This window comes from Aotus nancymaae, unplaced genomic scaffold, assembly GCF_030222135.1.
Source record: "Aotus nancymaae isolate 86718 unplaced genomic scaffold, 86718_ANA_hifiasm-v0.15.2.pri h1tg000001l, whole genome shotgun sequence".
NCBI lineage: Eukaryota > Metazoa > Chordata > Mammalia > Primates > Aotidae > Aotus > Aotus nancymaae.
This window is the reverse complement of record NW_026988412.1, coordinates 11,691,102-11,712,743: the sequence shown is the minus strand read 5'-3', so window position 1 is coordinate 11,712,743 and position 21,642 is coordinate 11,691,102. Positions and strand designations below refer to the sequence as shown.

Sequence of the window (21,642 nt, the reverse complement as noted above, 5' to 3'; positions counted from 1 at the left end):
ATTTATTTCTTGAGGTAGAAGCATTACAATTCAGTCACTTAGTATTTTATATTTAAAAAAATAGTAAGAAATACCATTAAAGTGGGATGAACTCACTCCTTGTCCAGGAGACCTCACAATTTGCAGTGTGTGTGGGGCTGGGGGGTGGCGAATGTGAAAGCCTTTCTTTAAAATTCCCAGAGAAGGAAATTCCTGAATGCTTCTAGCTAACTAGGGCAACTCATATAAAAGAAATTTTAGTACTAGACTAGAAAAGACTCCTCATTCTTTGATCCTATTTAGTAAAAAAATCTAAGTCATGTAAACAAAAAAATCTCCTCTTGATGGTGTTTTGATGATGACCACAGTTCATTAAATGAGAAGTCACTGCATACCCAGTCCACTTAGATTTAACATTTCTGTGGTACGTTTGAGTTTATTTTGCTTTAAGTTCAGTGATTAAAGAGGTTATGTAAACCAAGCTGCAGACTCTCGTTAAAAAAACATGTTTCTATCAAAAATGTTATGTGGGTACTGCCCAATATTCAGATGTTCAAAATAGCTTCTTTTAATTCAAAGATACAGAATTCTCCTGCAACAAAGTAGCTGGTTTATGAAAATTGTACAATTACCCAATGCAGGAGTTTTTCAGCCCCAAATCTTTGAATGTCATAAAAAAAAAATTCTTATACTGGGACATAGCATGTGAATGGGAAGGTCATTTTTGAATAAGTTAGTCTTATTTTTTTTTATATAAATATACCATATGTTAATTAGAGGGAACTTTGGAAATATAGAACTGAACAAATAAGAAAAAAAGCCACCCATAATCTCACTGTACAGAGATAACTACTGATAATATTTTATACACATTCTTCCAGATTTTTATGTATATTCATATATACATACTTTTAGAAATTTTTTACTCAGCATAATATTTCATCTTCTGCTTTATTAACCTAACAGTATACTTCAAATAATATGCTGTGTCCTAATATATTCCACTAGTCTATAATTTTTTTTTTTGAGACAGGGTCTTGCCATGTCACCCAGGCTGAAGTATGGTGGCAGGCTCTTGGCTCACTGCAGCCTCTGCCTCCTGAGTTCAAGCTATCCTCCCACCTCAGCTTCTCAAGTAGCTGGGATTACAGGGACTACAGGTGTGCGCCACAATGCCTGGCTGATTTTTTTTTTTTTTTTTTTTTTTTGTAGAGATGGAGTTTCACCATGACATCCAGGCTAGTCTTGAACTCCTGGACTCGAGGATCTGCCCGCCTCGGCCTCCCAAAGTACTGGGATTACAGGCATGAGCCACTGTGCCCAGCCTACTTGATAATATTTTTAATGGTTGCATAGTATATTGTAATAATGGTTAATATATATTAAATACTTACTGTGTGCCAGTTACCACTGTCATTTAATCCTCAGGACAATTCTATAGGACAGGTGATACTATTAACTCCATTTTGAAAATAAAGATATTGAGGCACAGAGAGAGAGTCACTTACTCAAATTCATATGATTTGCAAGTGGCAGAGCTGGGATTCAAATCCCAGATTGCCCCTAGATTGTCTGCTTCTAGTATTCTCATTTAACTACTAGGCCATAAAGTACACTGTGGAATGGTAAACCACTACACAGTAACATATATAATAGGTCTTCTATTTTGGAGCATTCTCGTTACTTGTAGAAATTTGTTCTGTGACTCATAAAGCTATACACACACAAAATACTGTTTTTGCATATTTCTGATTATTTCCCTAGGTGATATTCATGATATTTCATGTTTATTTCATGAAAAGTTATGATCATTTCTAAGAAATGTGTTTTCTGTCCTGTCATATTTCTGAGAGGGCCGTTTTAAATACCTAATTTTAACTTATCCTTTCCAGAAAATAATTCTGGTGTTTAAAGCTTCAGCTGTAACACTCCATGGGTGGTCAGATCAGACAAATGAGAAATAAAAATGCATTGTGTCATAATTACTTTTATTTTTGGCGGTTTATTTATAATTTATTTGGTAGATGTGGTTTTGTTTTCTCTGCAGAATCCAAAAATACATGTTATATAGCAGCTTTACATATATGTATTTGAAACTCTTTCCCAAAGGATAATTCCCCCCACCTTTTTGCCTTCCCTTAGGACAGCTTTCCTATCCATTGTCTTTAGACAGGCCTGCTTTCTTCCATTTAAAAACGTTGTCATATGATTCTCATACTCCACGGTACAAAAATACTTTTTGAACAGGATCTGACAGTCCTATTCCCCTACCTGAGTTAACTGTTTCCTCTTTAACATTCTTATAGTACTTTATTTTAAATTCCTTTCAAGTGTACAGATGCCTATACATGACTGTCATTTTAGGCTTTACCATAGCTATGGACATGTCTTTTTGGTAGTGGACTGTGAGCTCTTTGAAGGCTGTCTTATTCTTATTGTATCCCCAGAACCAAGCACAGCGCTTCCTGACATAGGAAACAGTTCATGGTAAATATTCAAGTGAATTAATGAATGAATGAAAAGCAGAATGCAATACCATGGTGGTTTAGAATTAGATACCTTGGCTGGATACGGCGACTCACAGCTGTAATCCCAGCACTTTGGGAGGCCAAGGCGCGTGGATCACGAGGTCAAGAGATCAAAACCATCCTGGCCAACATGGTGAAATCCCGTCTCTACTAAAAAATTACAAAAATTAGCTGGGCATGGTGGCACATGCCTGTAGTCCCAGCTACTTGGGAGGATGAGGCAGGAGAATCACTTGAACCTGAGAGGCAGAGGTTGCAGTGAGCCAAGATCGTGCCACTGCACTCCAGCCTGGTGACAGAGCGAGACTCCGTCTCAAAAAAAAAAAAAAAAAAAAAAAAAGAAGTAGATACCTTTAAAATCTAGGGTTCCTTGAAGGATTCCTAGAGGAGATGACACTGGAGCTATTCTTTGAAAAATGGACTGGTCTTCAATGGGCATAAATATGGGGGAAGATCATTCCAGCAAAAAGAGTGATATCTCAGAAGGGCTCAGGTCAAGATCTTTGAGGGAAAGGAGTAAGTAGCCTAGAATCTATATAGGGCAAAGTAGTATATGACACCACTATTATCAAGGTAGGCTAGGTCACCAGGGGCTTTGAATGTGGAATAGAAGTCTGGACTTCATTTAGCAAAAAACGGAAATAAGATTCTTTTTATTTGTGCGTTTGCTTGTTTGTATTTTTTGGTGGTTTTATCTGGGGGAGAGGGTAGATATAAGGGTGGGTAGGATGGAGGAAGTAACAATATCAGAGTTATACTTTATCAAGAATGACCTGGCAGTGCTTTGTTAGATGAATTATGTATTAAGATAATGCCATCTGTAACAAATCCCCAAATAGAAGTTTATTTCTCCCTTTTTCAGCATTCCAATGTGTGTGTTCCTGGTCAGTGGCAAATTTTCTTCATGTGGTAATTGAGGGGCCCAAGCTCCTTCCATCACATGGTTTTGTGGTCCCCTAAAGCCTCTGAACCTCCTGCTGCCTTCAGGCAATGGTTGGGAAAGAGACTGGGGATAGCTCCATCTACTTCTTGGCTGCCTTAGCCCAGAAATGACACGCTTCACTTTCACTTCCATGCCCTTGCGAGAACTAGCATGTGGATCAAAGGGGGCTGGAGAACCTAGACAGGCACACCCCAGCTACAAGTCCTCACTACAGAGGGGGGATTACAAATCTTTGGTAAACAGAGTCATCTTGGTCACAGATTTAAAGGGAGAACACTAAAATTGAAGACCCCTGAGTAGTCTTTGCTACAAGCTGAGGTGAGCAGAAAGTCAGATCTGAGCCAAGTTAAAGAAAAAAGGAATGGCCAGGGGTATGGCCAACAGGCTTTGTTCATGGTGCAATTTCTGAAGTACTTACAAATCAAGTGTCAATTGAAAAATGGTTTCTTTTTTGTTTTTTTGTTTTTTGAGAGGGAGTCTCGCTCTGTCACTCACGCTGGATTTTGGCTCACTGCAATCTTCTCCTCCAGGGTTTAAGCTATTCTCATGCCTCAGCCTTCCAAGTAGCTGTAATTACAGGCACATGCTACCTTGCCTAGCTAATTTTTGTATTTTTAGTAGAGACAAGGTTTCGCCATGTTGGCCAGGCTGGCCTCGAACTCTTGACCTCGAGTGATCTGCCCACCTTGGCCTCCCAAAGTGCTGGGATTACAGGCATGAGCCACTGCACCTGGCCCCCTGAGACACAGTTTCATAACAACTTGTGTGTGAGTGCTTGTGTTTCTAAACTACTTCAGGTCCTCTCCCAATTCCTCCCCAGGTATTATTAAGTGTTCCCAGAACAATGATGCAGTCAGTCCTGGCCCACAATTTAAGTCAAGAAGCTCGTTGGCTGAGATTCTTCTCAGTGAAGCTACTAGGATAACTCACCTGCATCATCCCAGCCCCAACTTTTTTTCTGAAAGACGGATGATAACAACCATGACCTATATTTTAATCTTGATTAATCAAGAGACGATTTATACCTAACTTTCTTCCCCAGAGGTCTTGAATGTCTGCATGTTTATAAAGTATTATTCCATATCACCTTCTTTGATTCTCAAAGATACTGTAGTAGTATTATACTCATCTTTCTCACTGGTTTGCATGAGGATTAACTACGAAAGAGGATTTCGAAGTGCCTGGCTGAAGAAATGCTTAATTACTTGATGACTTAATGGCTGGGAAGGCCTATTCTTATATCCTCTTCGCTTTCATTGGAACAAGCTTTGAGCTTTTAATTATCAAGATATTCATTTTAAGAATTAGAGAAGGCGATAGCTCCTTGTTAATTTGACTCTGAGATGGCAAGATACCCCTGGGTACTCAGTTATTAACTTCCTAATTGCTAAACAAAAGAAACCAAATAAAAACAAAGGGCAATGGTTCCTCATTAGCTCAATCTAAAATTCTCACATCCAGGTAGGAGGTTAAGAGTAGTCCCCCGATTTTTTTTAAATGTAGAGACTTTCTGTAGGAAGAAAATAGACTGATCAAATGAACTATCCATGATTTAACAAGAACCCTGGCAGAAAAGAACAGAAAACTGGCCAGAGAGAAACTTCCAAGTGTTTTCCTGAATGTATGAAAGGCTATGTCCCGACAACTCCTATTTGACATTGTGAAGAAAGTGCTTAGGAGAAAGATCAGTGGTGACTCCAAAGAGGAAAACCAAACCCCCTGACAATCCGCCAGCCGGGCACTGGCCCGCAGTGTGCCTTCCCCGCCATTGCTGGCTCTGTTTCCTGAGACGACACCCTGCCTGTCCCCCAGGGACTCAGGCAAAATGGCCTCGCTTTGGTGCGAAAACAGCTGTCAGGGCGAGCAAGTCGTTTTTGAATAACATGGTGGTGGTGGGATAGGAAAGCTAACATGAATTTAACACATGGAGTGGGGTCACTTTGTCCCTTCTATGGACAGTGCTTCTCCTGTGTTATTACGTTTTGCACGGGGAATGATGAGTAAAGAAAGGCTTTAATCTTATTGAAGCCTTACTTAGCAGTTGCTCTAATTCCCTTCTGATCTAAATAACAGTCATTCTACATACTGTTGGACTACAAAGCCCTTTCACAAAAGCTTATTCATTTTATCCTTAAAGCCTGGGGCAGGGCAGGTATTTGTTTTACTGAGGTGGATAATGGATCAGGGGATCAGGGATGGCTAAATAACATCCCAAGAATCATCCAATTTAGCTAATTCATCCTGTCCCATTCTTACCCACATTTTACAAACATAGGAAGCTTACACCTGCTAGAAATGGGGGAAATAGACTGGATTTGGATTTGACATTCTTTCCACTGCTTAGGGTGCTGGGACTAATGAAAAATGATCAGCCAAAAGGCAGGCTGCAGGGGAGGACAGGACAGCAGGGATCCATACCACTGAATAAGAAACCTTTGGCTGTACTGTGCACCATTAGCAGTTCTCAAATAGGAAATTCCCTACCAGTAATTCTCAATTACCAGCACAACTGGAAGAAAGAAGAGAGCATAGGAGAGCCGATAATTCCCACGTTATTTGGCTCTAGAAATGCAGCCAAGAATATAAACACTGAAAAGAAACACATGCTTGACACGAAGACTGACTCACACTGTGAGGACCACTCTTTCACCAAAAAACAGGGGCAGGCAGGGCTGGGTTCAAATTCTGGCTCCACCATTGATGAGCTCTGCAAGCTGCTTGGCCAAATGACTTAACCTCTCTGCACCGTGGCTTCCTGATGCATACACTGTGAACAGTTCTACGGCTTATCTCATTGAGTGGTTGTGTGATGCAAATGACAGAAACACACAGCCCACTTAACCCAGTCCTGGCTATTACTATCATTATTGATACTGAATACACCTTTCTCACTCTGTGAGACCCTAATGTCATCTTCTGCCTTAGTTTCACTCACTGTCTAAGAGGTTTATTCAATACCACCTTGTAGTGCTGGCTCTTTTTCTAAATGAATATGACTCATCACCTCAATTCAAGTGTAACTTCGGGGGACTGGAGATTCACTCTCTTGGGCCTTTCTAGAGTATCTAGCACTGGGTCATGTACACAGTGGGTGCTTGATAAGACATTTCTGGATTAATACCACCTTGGTATCCAGCTCTGGTCTCTTTTTACTTTGTCCTCGTTCCTGAGAGCCTGAGAACCAGTGGAAATTTTAATGGAAAAAAAGGCCCAGAGGTGAAGGGGAATGGAGACAGGGCCTGCTGGGAAAAGCATGTGCTGGAAAAAGCAGGATCTTATGAATTGAATTGGCCTAGATTAGATCTCTTCTACTCACTAGTTATGTCCTTGGCATAAATGGAGAAAATAACGTCTATCTAATAGGGTTCATATTACGGTAAGTAATATGTATTGGCACATGGGAGAGATTTGGCAAATGTTAAGTCCTTTCCTTCCATCCTCTTACGTTGACGACATCAATGAAATTCGAAACATTTACACATTTTCTCTTCCCACACAGCTGTCATTACTAGGTTTGAATTATCATTACCAACAGAATTACCTTTGCAATGCCTAAGCCGTGTTCATACATATAAGCCAGATTGAACATGGCTTGCGCGCTGTGGTATTTGTTGGCTGCAATGCTGTAGTGTGTGGCTGCTGTTTGATAGTCTTTCTTAGTCCCATAGCCATAGTAATGGTAATCTCCAATTTTTACTCTAGCAAATGCATTGCCTGATAGAAATATTAAAAAAAGAAGAATCAAAACTCAAATGATTCACATATAATTCTCAGGAATTCAGCCTAATGATCTTATTTCAGTCCTTTAAAATATATATGTATCTATAATCAAGTATAAAAAAACACTCAGAACCCCAGAATTGGAATTAGATATACTTTATGGAATACAAATATAACACTCAGTGCTAACTGTCTTCATGATAGTGTGACATCCATGGTATAGTACAGATGTTCTTAAAAAATGAAAAATTACCAATTTTGCCTTTTAATTTTTTAAAGTAGGTCAACTCTTGGAAAGCTGGACCCCATCCCTCCCATTCTCAGACGTCACTCCTGAAGTTTTACTCTCCTGCGTCACCACTGTCTCCCTCTTTCCCAGATCAGTCCCATCCACCATTCAAACATGCTCTGGCATCTTCTATGAACAAAAATAAACCCTCTCTTTATCCTGTGGTGTCTCCTTCTCGCTCATGCCCCATTTCTCTGCTCCCCTTCACACTGAATCTTTTCAAAAGTGTGTTCTATACTCACTGTCTCCAAAGCTTCACCTCCCACGGACTCTTCAACCCATTCCAACCCGGCTTCTGCCCTGCCGCCGGTGAAGCTGCTATTTTGAAGGCGGCAGATGACCTCCATGCAGCCAAGCCCACTGCCATATCTCTGTCCTTATCTTACCTGACCTCCGATCAGCACTGGAGTGATGGGATCCAGCTGCCCAAGCACTGTCCTCTCGGAGCATTGATGGCACTGCCTGCTCTTGGTTTCCCTTCTACCTCAAGGGGTCTTTATTTCAGACTCTTGCCTGACTCCTCCTCTACCCACTTCCTAAATGTGGAATGTCAAGGGCTTGTTCCTAACTCCTTTTTTTTCTCTTTCTTCTTTCCCCTCTTTCTCTTCTCTCACCTCTCCTCCCTGCCTCTCTCCAACACTCTGCTCCATCTCAACTCTTTCTCTGGGTGACCTCGTTTAGTTCCATTGACAGCCTCTATTAACTATTTCTAAATTTATATCTACTATCTCTCTCTCCCTGAGGCGCAGACTCATAATTGCCTTCTTGATGTCTCCACGTGGATTTCAAACTTAAAATGCCCAGTAGAGATTTCTTAGCACCCTACACCCCTTCCTCCAAACAAAATCATCAGTTTCTTCCCTGTCTCAGTACCAGTGCCACCATTGTTCAGGCAATAAGTCTAGGGGAATTATTCCTAGTTCTTTTTCCCTCACCTCCATCAGCCAATTCATCAAGTCCTGTTGGTTCTGCCTTTAAAACACACTTAACTCTTGACATCTCCTCCACTACCTATTCAAGCCTACAATACTACAATAGGCTTCGAACTCTTCTTTTATCTTCACATTCCAACCCATTCTCCACACAACAGCCAGGGTGATGTTTTAATTATTTTAAATTTATTCATTTGAGACAGGGCCTGGCTTTGTCACATAGGCTGTAGTGCAATGGCATGATCCCAGCTCAGTGCAACCTCAGCCTCCCAAACTCAAGAGATCCTCCTATCCCAGCCTCCAAGTAGCTAGGACTACAGGCATGCACACTGTGCCCGTATTCACCATATTGTTCTTGCTTGTCTCGAACTCCTGGGCTCAAGTGATCCTCCCAAATCAGCCTACCAAAGCGCTGGGATCACAGGTGTGAGTCACTGCGCCCAGCCAGAATGATATATATATATATACACACACACACACACACATATATCACGGTATATATATATTTTTTATATTACATCTAAAATATGTATATATACACCTACATTTTTATATTACATATAAAATATATGTATATGTAATATATATATTATATATGTAATAGTGTTATTGAGATACAATTTGCATACCATACACTTTACCCATTTAAAGGGTACAATGAAATGGTTTTTCATATATTCACAGAGATGTGCAAGCATTACCACAATTTTAGAAGTTTAAAATATTTTAATCATTCTAAAAAGAAACCTCATACTGTTTAGCTAGACGGTGATCTTTTTAAAATGTAAAATCTAGTTATGTTATTTCCTTGTGTAAAATCCCCCAATGACTTCACTTTGCCCTTTGAATAATAGTCAGACTCCTTATGACCTACAAGTCATGTCTCACCTGCCCGCTTCACAAGCTCCCTGCATTCGATTCCTCAAGGCCCTCTGCCCGGTAGCTTTGGAATTCTCTGACTCTTCATGTGGCTGGCTTCTCATCATTCTCAGAAGTGCCAATGCCACTTCTCTTCAAGAGGCCTTCTCTGACTGTCTTATCTAAAGTGCCCCTCAGCCCCAACCCCAGAAGTTATCTATCTCATCTCCATGTTTTATTTCCTTCAGTACCTAAAGGAATAAATTCCAAAGGATGTTAGGCACTACATCCTTTGGAATTTATTCCTTTAGGTACTGAAATTCTAATCTTCTAGAATCTTCTATTAAAATGCAGATACTTCTAAAAGATGTAATACCATATGCCATCTTTAAGTCTGAGTACAGCTAACATTATAAATTTTTTATTATTATTTTATTTTATTTTATTTTATTTTTGAGACAGAATCTCACTTTGTTGCCTGGGCTGGAGTGCAGTGATGTGATCACAACTCACTGCAGCCTCAATCTCCTGGGCTCAAGAGATCCTCCTGCCTCAGCCCCTTGAGTAGCTGGAATTATAGGCACACACCATCATACCCAACTCCTTTTATTATGTTTTATTTTTGTAGAGATGAGGTCTCACTATGTTGCCCAGCCTGGTCTTAAACTACTGGCCTCAAGCAGTTCTCCCAACTCGGCCTCCGAAAGTGCTGGGATTACAGGCATGAACCACCGCACCTGGTCTATAAAATTCTTAGTTGGCAAAGACATTAGTTATCAGGGCTTGCTTTCCAGATGCTTCCAAATGTACAGGTCAGTAACTGGGAGCAAGAACTTGTAAGAATGGTGCCCCGAAAAGGGGCCCTAAAGAGAAGTCTAATTCATCTCTAATTTTGTCCAAAGTTGCCCTCCTTTGAACCTAAGATTCCTCCTAGGCTATAACCACAAAGAAATAGGACAATTCTGTGCATTTTCAAGTTTTACAAGCAGTAAGCAGGATCCCCGAAGCCTCTAAGAATGGAAGGCAGTGAGTAAGCTGGTTCTTGGGAGGATTCAGCTCCACCCTAATGAGGAGGCAGACTGGCAGCATGTGGTGATCCAGACCGGCTCCTGTGGGGATCAACTGACAGCAGAGGGATTTCCGCCTCAATTTCACAGTCACAGGGCAGAGACTGAGTCCTGATGGCTCAGCACCCTCTTCACATGAGTAACTGCTAAAATAAGCGTGGTCAGTGACTAATTGGAAAATTTCATTATTAGATTTCCTAACCCCAAGTGGGCCACTCAGCAGCCATATCTTCAGGGACACTTATGCCTGACCTCTCTTAATCACACATGATTATTTTTAGCAGCCTGACTTTTTTATATTGAGGAATTCAGTTTAATATCAGTGTACCCTTGTTTTCAATGTCCCTTTTCCTTGTTGCAATTTCCACACCATTTCCTGGCTTGGAGTAAACCTGTATTTGTTATAATTGAGCTGATTGGCCATAGCTGAGAGATTGCAGGTATTGTTTCCCCACTCTAAATGAGGTCTTCATTGCATTTTATAAAACATAGACTTTTTAAGGGGAATGTCTCACTAAAATTTCACTGACGGCTTGTTGCTGTGCTATCAGCTCAGCTGGATGTGAGAAAGCACCACTGTGACTTTTTCCTCTGCTTCGTATTAGTGTCAGCTGAGAATCATTTTTTATCCTATTTACTTCCTGTGAAAAGGGATGATTTGGCCTTATCATAAGACAATTTTAAGAAACCTAATTGGAAGCAAAGTTGCTCTTATTGCAAGAGAGTTTCTCACATATCCAAATGCCAATGGTGACAGCTTTGCAGTATTTCTCTGCCTTTAATAATATAATTTTAGGGGAAAAATAGTAAGAGACATCGCAATGCAATGTAAATACCACCTGCCAATGCTTTCCCCACCACGGGTATCTTATATTCCTCATCTATGTGATGCCAGCAAGCGAGATATGGAAACTCAAGGAAAAGGGAGAGGATCTTGCTATGTATCTGTCTTGTTTTGTTTTGCTTTTTCTTATGTACTAATGATTGTAGTAAAGATTTGAAGTTTATGGTAGTCGTCAATGTGATATTTTAATAGAGAAATCACATGAGCCTCAGATACATACATAAGTAATTTTGCCTATAAACTCACTGAGACATGGGTCATGTCTCTGATTAGTTCAGTCAAGAACGCAGCAATGAGTGAAGCCAGACCAAGAAAACTGGTTTCTTGAGTAAAATTGTATATTTCAAGGAACTGTTCTGGTGCCATGGAGACAGAGCCATAGAAAAATTCCTATGGCTTGCTGAACCAGGGACCTTGATAATAATGAGGAAAATAAATTCCTGGAAATGATCTCTAACCAGAGACTGATCCTAACATCAGTATACTTTGAAATGCCACCTACTAGGTATTCTGCCCCTTGCTGCCTATGTGCACAAAAACGCAGCTAAAGCAAACCTGATGAATAACAGAGGACAGGGACTGGGTATGTGCTTATTTTTAACTGGGTTCCATACCTTGAATGGCAGCTCGATTCCATAGGAGAAGTGCCATCGAATACATCTTCTCTTTTTCAAGAATGTTAGCCTTTTCTTAAAAAAAAAAAAAAAAAAGGAGACATTCCATTAGGAAGGCTTAAAATGCCTCTGTAGTAAAGCCATATATGCATATGTATGATTGGGGGATTGCAGAGAATTTTAACTTATCTTACTAGATTCCAAAATGAATGCCGAATTGCTTTGAGCTACTTCATATCCCATTTCTGCAAGCAGTGCATACTGAACAAGAGAAGAATCTATATCACCATCCTTATAGGCAAAGTAAGCTGTCAGGAATTTCTCAGCCCAGTGGCCTAGTTCACAGACACCTTTATAAAGCTGTACATGGGAAGAGAAATCAAGGAGACTAGTTAACCAGTATTCTTCACCCCGGGCAAATGAGAAATGAAATCAGTCTTCAGCTCCTACCGGCTGGCCAGGGAAGGATTTTTGGTCTAAAGCAAGGCTTCTGCAAATTATTTAGGGTAAAGAAATATCAAGGTAAAGAAATATTTAGGGTAAAACAAAGATCAGAAGTGTTTGGGTTTGTTTGTTTTGTTTTTGTCTCGAGGGAAACTTCCTGAGCCTAATTTTAAATTTGTATAATTAACTTTCCTGACTTGGAGGCTATTTGGAAGAATAAGAATGTAGAATGTATCGATGTGTGTGTGTGTGTGTGTGTGTGTGTGTGTGTGTGTGTGTGTGTCTTTTAAAAGGACATTCTGGGCACTGCTGCTCTGTGAGGGCAAGTAATAAGACCACAGGTGAAGTGAAAGGGAGAGCATGAAGGGAAGACGGTGCCGCAGGATATAGGTGACATAAGTGTGAGAGAGGTGTGCAGAGCTCTAAGGGGACAAATGTCAACTTAGCTGAATAGCCCTTATGTAACCAAAAGAGGTTAGCCATACATAATTCATTAGGAAGTTGGCAAAGGAGCAAATCTAAAGATAGATCATTAGCTGGCAGCTTTTGAAATGAGCTTCAGAGGGGCCGGATTTCCACATAGAGTATTTATGCTGGTGCAGCAGACGTGTTTAATAAATCAATGAAGGACACTAAGGTCCTAAAAGCATTCTTTTGGAAAGTGCATCCTTGACTCAGGCTGAAAGAATCCACTTTCTCAATTGTCCAAATCATTGAAAACCAAAGGATGCTGCTTTCTGGGAAGAAGTGGGCTACATTTTCCAGGCTAAATCTAGCCTTTCATTTCCCAAGTAGCAACTCCCAAGCCCACTAGAAGTGCCAAATTGCTCTAGTGATTTGATTGAGTGCTGAAACAGCTCCTTAACTGAATGCTGAGGTGAGCTCTGAACTTGATGAAAAGCCAAATGTCAGAGAGAGGAAAGATCTTTTCTCTGTCTGCCTTCCCCAGCCCGAGTTGCATCACTGCTTTTCTCCTCTGACAAATGTCAGTATTCACATTGTCAGCTAGAAGAAAAGAGGTAATATTTATAAAATCGAAGACACCAACAATGTAAGAAGAGTATTGCCTCCTCTGTGTCATATATGACAAGTGCTTTTAAAAACAGCCTCATATTGTATTTACCTCCACGGCAGTTGTGCATGATCTTACTACTCCTGTTCCTGTTGCGTACATCTCAGCCAGATAATAAACGGCGAGGGGCTGTCCACCTTGAGATGCCAAGTAAAAATGTTTGAAGGCAAGTTTATAATCCTTCCGTATTCCAGAGCCAGCTGAAAATTAAAGCGTTTTGAGCCACGCTTTATTGACTTTATTTTTACATATAATCTATGGATATAATGGTCATAGTGATGTCTGCCGTTTAAATATGATGGGAAAAGCCAACCAAAAGTCAAACTATTATAAATCCACTGTTTGTGAAGGTGGAGGTGAATAGTGAGTTTGGTTCTAAGTAAGAATATGGAAATTTACATTCTTGAGCCATTCTGAAAATAAAATACTGGGAAAGAAGGACTACTTTTTTTTCTTTTTTCTTCAGATAGAGTCTTGCTCTGTCACCAGTCTGGAGTGCAGTGGCATGATCCTGGCTCACTGCAACCTCCGCCTCCCGGGTTTAAGAGATTCTCCTGCCTCCACCTCCCGAGTAGCTGGGACTACAGGTGCATGCCACCACGCCCTGCTAATTTTTTGTATTTTAGTAGAGACAGGGTTTCACCATGTTGGGCAGGATGGTATTGATCTAACCTCATGATCCACCTGCCTCAGCCTCCCAAAGTGCTGGGATTACAGGCGTGAGCCACTGTGCCCAGCAAGAACTACTCAGTCTTATGAAAATATCTCCTCACTATGGCATAACTAAAGTTAATGCAAAGGAGACAAAGTGATAGTCTCTGAGGAGCCGAAGCCCCATCATGATGCATCTCATCATCTTTGCCATCCTTTCATACCAGGATACCCACATAGCTTCTCCCAGCCACAACTATGGAGTATGCCACAGGTAAATCCCAGCTCCAAGAAGCCCAACTCTCATCAAACTCCTGCTTAGGGCAAGAAGAGGCACTTGAAGCTAGAGCAGAGAACCAGCAGACTCCCAGAAGCCAGGATTCTTGCCCTGGCTCTCTCATTAGTTCCTTTGTGAGTTGGGCACATTTAGGCATGTTATTTGCAAAAGTGGGGGCTTTCCTTAGATGGTCTTTAAATTATCTTCGAGCTCTAACACTGGAGTCTTTAGAAGCAGTGCCATGTAGCGATTAAGAGCAACAGCTCTGGAGGCAAATTGCTCGAGTTTGAATTCCAGCTCCACAACTATGTGATTCTGGGCAAGATGTCCAACCACATTGGCTCAGTTTGCTCATCTATCCACTGTGGGATACCCCGTAGATGTGTTGAGAGGATCAAATGAGCTAAAACATACAAAGACTTAATATACATTAGCCATGACTATTATTCTTATTCTAGAAACTTGGGAAATCTGGTAGATTCCGAGCGAAGGACTTGGAATGAACTAGAAGAACAAGGGCATCTTAGGCAACCTCAACCACCCAGAGTACAAAACAGGTGCTCCTGCTGGGCCACTGTGGAAAATGCCAGTGACCCCTTGACTAGATGTGACCTCCTTGATGACGCGGTCTGCTGCTGCCCTGGCTCCACCTCTGACATGAAGAACTTGGCGGGGATATTCAGGTGTGTTCAAATTTCCCGGCATTTGTTTTGGCCACTTCCTCTCTCACTCCCCACAGAGATTATTACAAACCTTCATGGCTTTCTGAGACCTCCTAGCCAACCGCTCTACCTTTGTTCACAGAAGTCAACTTTGTACCTACTAGATCATTGAAGAAGACTTCACATTGTCTTTCCTCACTCGCCTCTCTCCCCATCTCATCCCCTCATACTTAGATCCACACCATCCTTTCCACTTTCCCTCCAGTCTTTGAGGGTGAGCAATCCTGTCTATCAAGGTTAAAGAGGCTTCCACCTATCTGGGCCCACTCAAGTGCTAAGACCACCAATGTTTTTCAGAATATCTTCCCATCAATTATAATTATGCTCAGGTCTCTTGCCACCTTAAAAGTAACTCCCTCTGGCTTCTTAGTCCCCCTCATGCTGAGTTCCTTCTCACTCCTTCCCTTTAAGGACACACTGCTTGCAAGAACACTTTTACTTCTCAACTTCCTGATCTTCCGTTCATGCCATTGTCATCCAGCTTCCACCCCACGCAGTCCAACAGCCTCACCCACATTCTCCATATTGCCAAGTTCCATAGATGTTTCATTCTTTCTTACTTGTTCTTTTAAACCAGGTTTCTCACTGCATTTCACAGGGGTGCTCATTCACTCTTTCTTGAAAGTTCTACCCTTGGCTCCATGAATCTCTCTTTTTTTTTTTTCCTATCCCACTGAGCATGCCTTTCCATTCTTCTCAGTGGTATACTTCCCTGCCTATCCTTCAATACAGCGCAGAGGATCACTAGTTCTCTATCATGGCCCACTGCTCTTTCTCTCACCCTCTTGCTCCTTTCCTTTTGCAACCTCAATTACTCTTTTTTAAAAAATATATATTTTATTGCGCTTTAGGTTTTGGGGTACATGTGAAGAACATGCAATATTGTTGCATAGGTACATACATGGCAATGTGGTTTGCTGCCTTCCTCCCTATCACCTATATCTGGCATTTCTCCCCATGTTATCCCTCCCCAACTCCTCACCCCCTGCTGTCCCTCCCCTAGTTCCCCGCAACAGACCCCAGTGTGTGATGCGCCTCTCGAACCTTCTCTGTAAGTTTGACCTTTCTTGTGAGTTTTGTACTTGCTTCTGGGGATGTGCATTGGATATCACTAGCACCTCCAGCTTAACTTTGTCAAAGGTGAGCTTCCTGATTCTGTACCTCTTTGTCCCTTCCCTCAACTAGCATCCTTTCCTTTAGTCTTTTTCAAATTCTAATTTGTTGCCTAAATGTTCTTTCTAAACCACTCACACCAACCCTTTGATTTTTGTTATAAAAGGAGCAGACTTAATAATGCATATGTCATTCTAAATAAAGCAGCCATATTTGTGGCACTTACAGTAGTACATGAAGCCTAACTGGAACTGTGCATTGGGCCAGCCTTTCTCTGCAGCTTTCTGAAAGTATTTAAGTGCTTCGGCATAATTCTGCAAGATAATTACACTCTATTACTCAAAGGCACAAGTGTAACTCCATGGAAACAATTGCCTTCCACTTTCTAAAAAGAGTATAGACAGTGCCCTCTGTGATTTAGGCTAATTAAAATAGTATCAGAAACATTATATATTTTATTTCATTATTATATTAGATTCTATTAGGAAATAATGTCTCATTTTCATCATAATTATGTCTTCTTCTACCTTGACAGTAAGTTTTGTTAGATACTGGGGGAAGGTCACTCAAAAGACTAAGAAGATAAATTTCTCCATCAATAAAGTCCTCAGAGGATAGATGATTTCTAAGGTTACTTAGAATCTATGATTCTAAGATATAATTAGAATTGCTATTCCTGTCACAAGCTTGTTCTTCAGTGTCTCTTTGGCAGAGATTTCACTGGATTATTTTATTCTCTATTATCTGATATAACAGTTTGGCACCCAGATAATAGAGATGAATTCCTTTAAACTAATGAATAACCATGGATTTTACCCTGTAAATTGATACAAATGAAAAGATAATAAAATAATTTAACTTACCACGGGAACTCCTTTTCCATAAAAGTAAAGAAGACCAAGCCCATGAAGACCAATTGCATTGCCCTAGAAGAGTTTTTAAAAGCCAAGTAAAGTCCCAGAAGAATTCATGATAAGGAAAATTACTGCAAAATTATTCAAAATATTTGACATGCACCGAGTAAAAGATTAATCAAAACAGGCTAACCCGGCAGTTGGCAGGTTATTCTGACCCACTCTAGTTTCTCCTTTCATACTTTCATAAACCCTTCTGGCTAGAAAAGGGAAGAGGGAAACAAAAGTCAAATCTTTCCTCCATTCTTGTATTCAACACTTATTTAGGATTTGCTTTGTGTATGATTCTATAGTAGGCACTGGGCAGAGGTATAAGGTAAAAGATGAAGAAGCCATAATACCTGCCCTGGAGAGTTCACAAGCTAGTGGGCTCTGAACCATCTCAAAGGGGAGGGGCAGGTCAGACCTCTTAGAATCCTGTCAGATGTGGTAAGTCCTAAAGTAGAAATAGATTGAGGCCTGGCACGGTGACTCACACCTGTAATCCCGGCACTTTGGGAGGCCAAGACGGGCGGATCACCTGAGGTCAGGAGTTTGAGAGCAGCCTGGCCAATATGGCGAAACCCTGTCTCTACTAAAAATGTAAAAATTAGCCAGGCGTGGTGGCACAAGCCTGGAATCCTAGCTACTTGGGAGGCTGAGGCAGGAGAATCACTTGAACCCATGGGGCAGAGATTCCAGTGAGCTGAGATTGTGCCACTTCCCTCTAGCCTGGGCAAAAGAGCAAAACTCTGTCTAAAAAAAAAATAGATTGAGAGTGTCTTGAACAGCTAGAAGATGGACACTCTATTGCCTGATTGAGGCTAGGAACTGAAGGAAATCTTGTTGTCAGAGGTGGTGACATTTGAGCGAGGTGTTAAAGGATGTGTAGGAGTTTTCCAGAAGGGAGAAGTCTATCTGGACACTTGCTACCTACTCAGGTCTGAAGAGGTTGACGTAAATGGCCAAATAACATTTTAAAGACTCTGTGGCTATCAATCCAGCCACTACAGATAGTCAAGCATTGTTGGTTTATTTCTTTATTTAAATTTATTGCTTATAGCATCCCTGATGTTTTCTTTTCCACTTGATGCTAATTAATTACCATTTATTTTCTGATTAATATTCTGAATACTCTAAGGAAGGGAGTATTTAGTATATCAATTTTGAATGAAGAGTGAACCTTGAAAGTGGCTTCCCAAGAAGAAAACTTCTCTTTCTTTCCATCTCCCATCATGCATTTCACCCTCTAGTGACTACAGTAAGAAACCATGATTGACCAGCTGAATTTCTTTTTTTTTTTTCAGACAGAGTCTTGCTTCGTGGCCCAGGCTGGAGGTGCAGTGGTGAGATCTCAGCTCACTGCAACCTCTGCCTCCCAGGATCAAACTATTCTCCTGCCTCAGCCTCCCAAGTAACTGGGATTACAAGTGCACGCCACCATGCCCAGCTAATTTTTTGTATTTTTAGTAGAGATAGGGTTTCATCATGTTGCCCAGGCAGATCTTGAACTCCTAGCCTCAAGTGATATGCCCACCTTGGCCTCCCAAAGTGCCAGGATTACAGGCGTGAGCCACCATGCCCTGCCGACCAACTGACTTTTATTCAGCAGATCTGTAGGTGTGTTTTACAGGTTTCTGGTATTTCCGCAGGAACTTATGTTCTGATAGAAAGCTCTCCAAATTTCTTCTTACGACTTACACTTGGTTATTGTAGATGCAGCTGGAGTAACCCTCAGTAACACAGGAATAGCACATAGAGAAGACATATTTCAAAAATGGTTTCAAGACTCCAAATTTTGAGCCTATGCATATGAAAGGACCTGCTATTGTAACAGTTCTTAAGGACAATCCATTTTTACTTAAAACAGGTGGTATAACTGCTCTCTTCTTCCCTCTTCTTTCCTGGCCACATCTCCTGTGATTCTGGGAGTCTTGGGTTGCTCTGCTCTGGAAGCAGTAAGGCTCAGTGTGATGGATGTGGCAAAGCCTAGTGAGTCTGTCTTCTAACTAACTTCATTTAGATGTATCTTGAATTGTAGTTTCTATAATCCCCATGCATCATGGGAGGCACCTGGTGGAAGGTAATTGAATCATGGGGGCAGTTATCCCCATGCTGCTGTTCTTGTGATAGTGAGTGAGTTCACATGAGATCTGATGGTTTTATAAAGTGCTTTTCCCTCTTTTCCTCAGCACTTCTCCTTGATGCTGCCATGTGAAGAAGATGTGTTTACTTTCCCTTCTGCCATGATTGTAAGTTTTCTGAGGCCTCCCCAGCCATGCTGAACTGTGAGCCAATTAAACCTCTTTCCTTTATAAATTGCCCAGTTTTGGTATGTCATTATAAGCAGTGTGAGAACAGACTAATACAGAAGGTAAGCTCAGAAGAGGAAAGAAAACAGAAATGAGAGGAGGGAAGGAAGAAGGGAGAGAGAAAGGAGAAAGTTTAGAATAGCAGGGACAAATTACTTTCTCCTCTAAGGGAGTCCCTGAGACCCCAGGGACTCATCATTGAATTACCCATCACTGTTTAAGGCCCAGTGTACCTATTTAGAACTTTCAGGTGAGAAGTGGCCAGCTCAGATACCTGCAGAAACCATGCAGGTGATGTAAGAAGTAAAATATGCCAGGTGGTGGAGATGATGGTGGGGAGAGTGGTAGAGATGGAGGCACATGGAGTCCCTGCCCTGTGTGAAGGCAGCAGCAGCTCTCAGCTCCTCTGCTCCAGCTGGTTGGTGCCACATGGAATGGCAGTCCTATTTCATCAGTGTTTGCCATTTTGCCATTTTCTTTTCTTTGTTTTTCTTTCTTTCTTTCATTTTTTTTTCAGACTTGCTCTGTCACCCATGCTGGAGTACTGTGGACTGATCCACAGCTCACTGCAACCTTCACCTCCCGGGTTTAAGCAAGTTTCATGCCTCAGTCTCCCAAATAGCTGGGATTACAGGCATGCATCACCATGCCTGGCTAATTTTGTACTTTTTGTCGACATGGGTTTCACTATGTTGGCCAAGCTGGTCTCTAACTTCTAACCTCAAGTGAGCCACCAGCCTTGGCCTCCCAAAGTGCTGGGATTTACAGGTGTGAGCCACCATACCTGGCTAGCTAGTGCCATTTTCAAGAAAAGATGGATGTTCAGATTTGGATGTGAAGTTTACTGATTTTTAAAACACTTTCTGGGCCAGAAGAACCATATGGATAGCCAACGCCCCAGTATGTACCTGCTGTTTTAGGGTGTAATGCTCTTGCTTAGGTTAACTGACATGAAGCCAGGGAGGAGATAGGCATTTCTTTGGCAAATATTTAATAAACCCCCGTTATGAACCCCTTTATTTAATAACCCCTTGGCAGGACCTTTGCCCTTCTCTAGTTGAGGATACATGGCCTTTGGACAGGAGGGGAGAAGCCACAGGTAGGAAGCAGTTAAATCCCAGCAGTAGGAGTGAATGCAGGGTAAGCTCAGAAGAGGAAAGAGATCACGTGAGCCAGCAAGGGCGGGGGCAGTTCTGTGGATGGAGGGAGGACTGGGCTCTGCTCTGGGGGATGGGCAGGACTTAGAATGAGAGACGCTGGGAATGGGAGGCAGATGACAAAAGCATGAAGATGGGGACAGGCCTGATGTGTTCGGGGGCACAAGAGAGAACTGGAGGAATGTAGTCCAACATGGGCACAATGTCAGATACAGTCACTGTCCTTGTTTCTAAGTAAACAAGACAAAAGAGGTTGTAAAATCTGTAGCTCTGTGTCATGGTATTGATGTCATTTAAAAATAAATTTACAAAGCAGTTTTTAAAAAAGTAGTAAGAGTGAGAAATCTAATAAATTGTCCAGGTGCTGATCAAGAAGTATATGGTCATCTCCACCTAATGCCATTTAGAAAAATTACCTTAATTGTAAGTTCAGATTTCCTTTGTAAAGGAAAGGAGCTCAAGTTAAGAGCACCAGAGACCCAGATCACTGCTGGTTCCACAACCCTGAATAGCTTGGGAGCTGAGTTAATTTACACTCCCATCTCCTTGGCGTTCTTCTTACGGGCTGACAAATCAGTGTTATTTGCCAGATTATAAGAGATTTTCCTTGTTACTCCTTTTCAGTCTGCTCTTCCTTGTCATCCTAATCTAATGGTACTCCAGATAACTGCCTTGCTGAGCAACAATTTCATATAAATTACAAGGGAGAGGAGCCGAGTACTAGCCTTCTCAGTAATTTACACCACAATAGCAGCAGCTCCGAGGTGCTAGTCACTTTTAAATAGGCTTCTAAAGCAGTGTGTGGGTTTTTAAAAACTGAGAAGGGTTGAAACGATTCCCGATTTGAGCACATCTTTACTGCCTGTGTTCCAGTATGCAATTGTAAGACAACAAAATGCTTCCTACTGGGTAGGAATAGAGTTTACCAAGGCCATTTGCCAACAGCAGGCCTGGGTGTTGGAATGAGGGCATTCTTTAAGGGTGAAAGGGATTCAGAGGAGACTACTAAGTCTTATCTAACAGATACCAGCCTCATGGAGCCCAGGAACAGAGGTAAAGACTTGGATGCAGGAGGCATATTATATCATTTCTGTAGCCCCTCATACAGCTAATCCATTCTGTCCGGGATGTGCTTCAAAGTTCACTCTACCTTACTGGTCCCAAACTACAAAAGATAATAGCACACTTATTATGTGCCAGGCACTGCTTTAAGTACTTCACAATATA

The 21,642-nt window shown here is 41.4% G+C and overlaps 1 protein-coding gene across 1 annotated transcript in view; it reads right to left on the bottom strand.

The window, feature by feature from the left end:
• Positions 1-21,642, bottom strand: part of SEL1L2 (SEL1L2 adaptor subunit of SYVN1 ubiquitin ligase) — a 127,057-nt gene that overhangs the window by 2,988 nt on the left and 102,427 nt on the right. Inside the window, exons 14-19 of the mRNA XM_064372255.1 lie at positions 16,917-16,979; positions 16,280-16,367; positions 13,342-13,490; positions 11,969-12,134; positions 11,775-11,849; positions 6,992-7,164 (exon numbers count right to left, since the gene is read on the bottom strand). Coding sequence (XP_064228325.1) covers positions 6,992-7,164; positions 11,775-11,849; positions 11,969-12,134; positions 13,342-13,490; positions 16,280-16,367; positions 16,917-16,979 — 714 coding nt within the window. The remainder of the gene's footprint in view (positions 1-6,991; positions 7,165-11,774; positions 11,850-11,968; positions 12,135-13,341; positions 13,491-16,279; positions 16,368-16,916; positions 16,980-21,642) is intronic.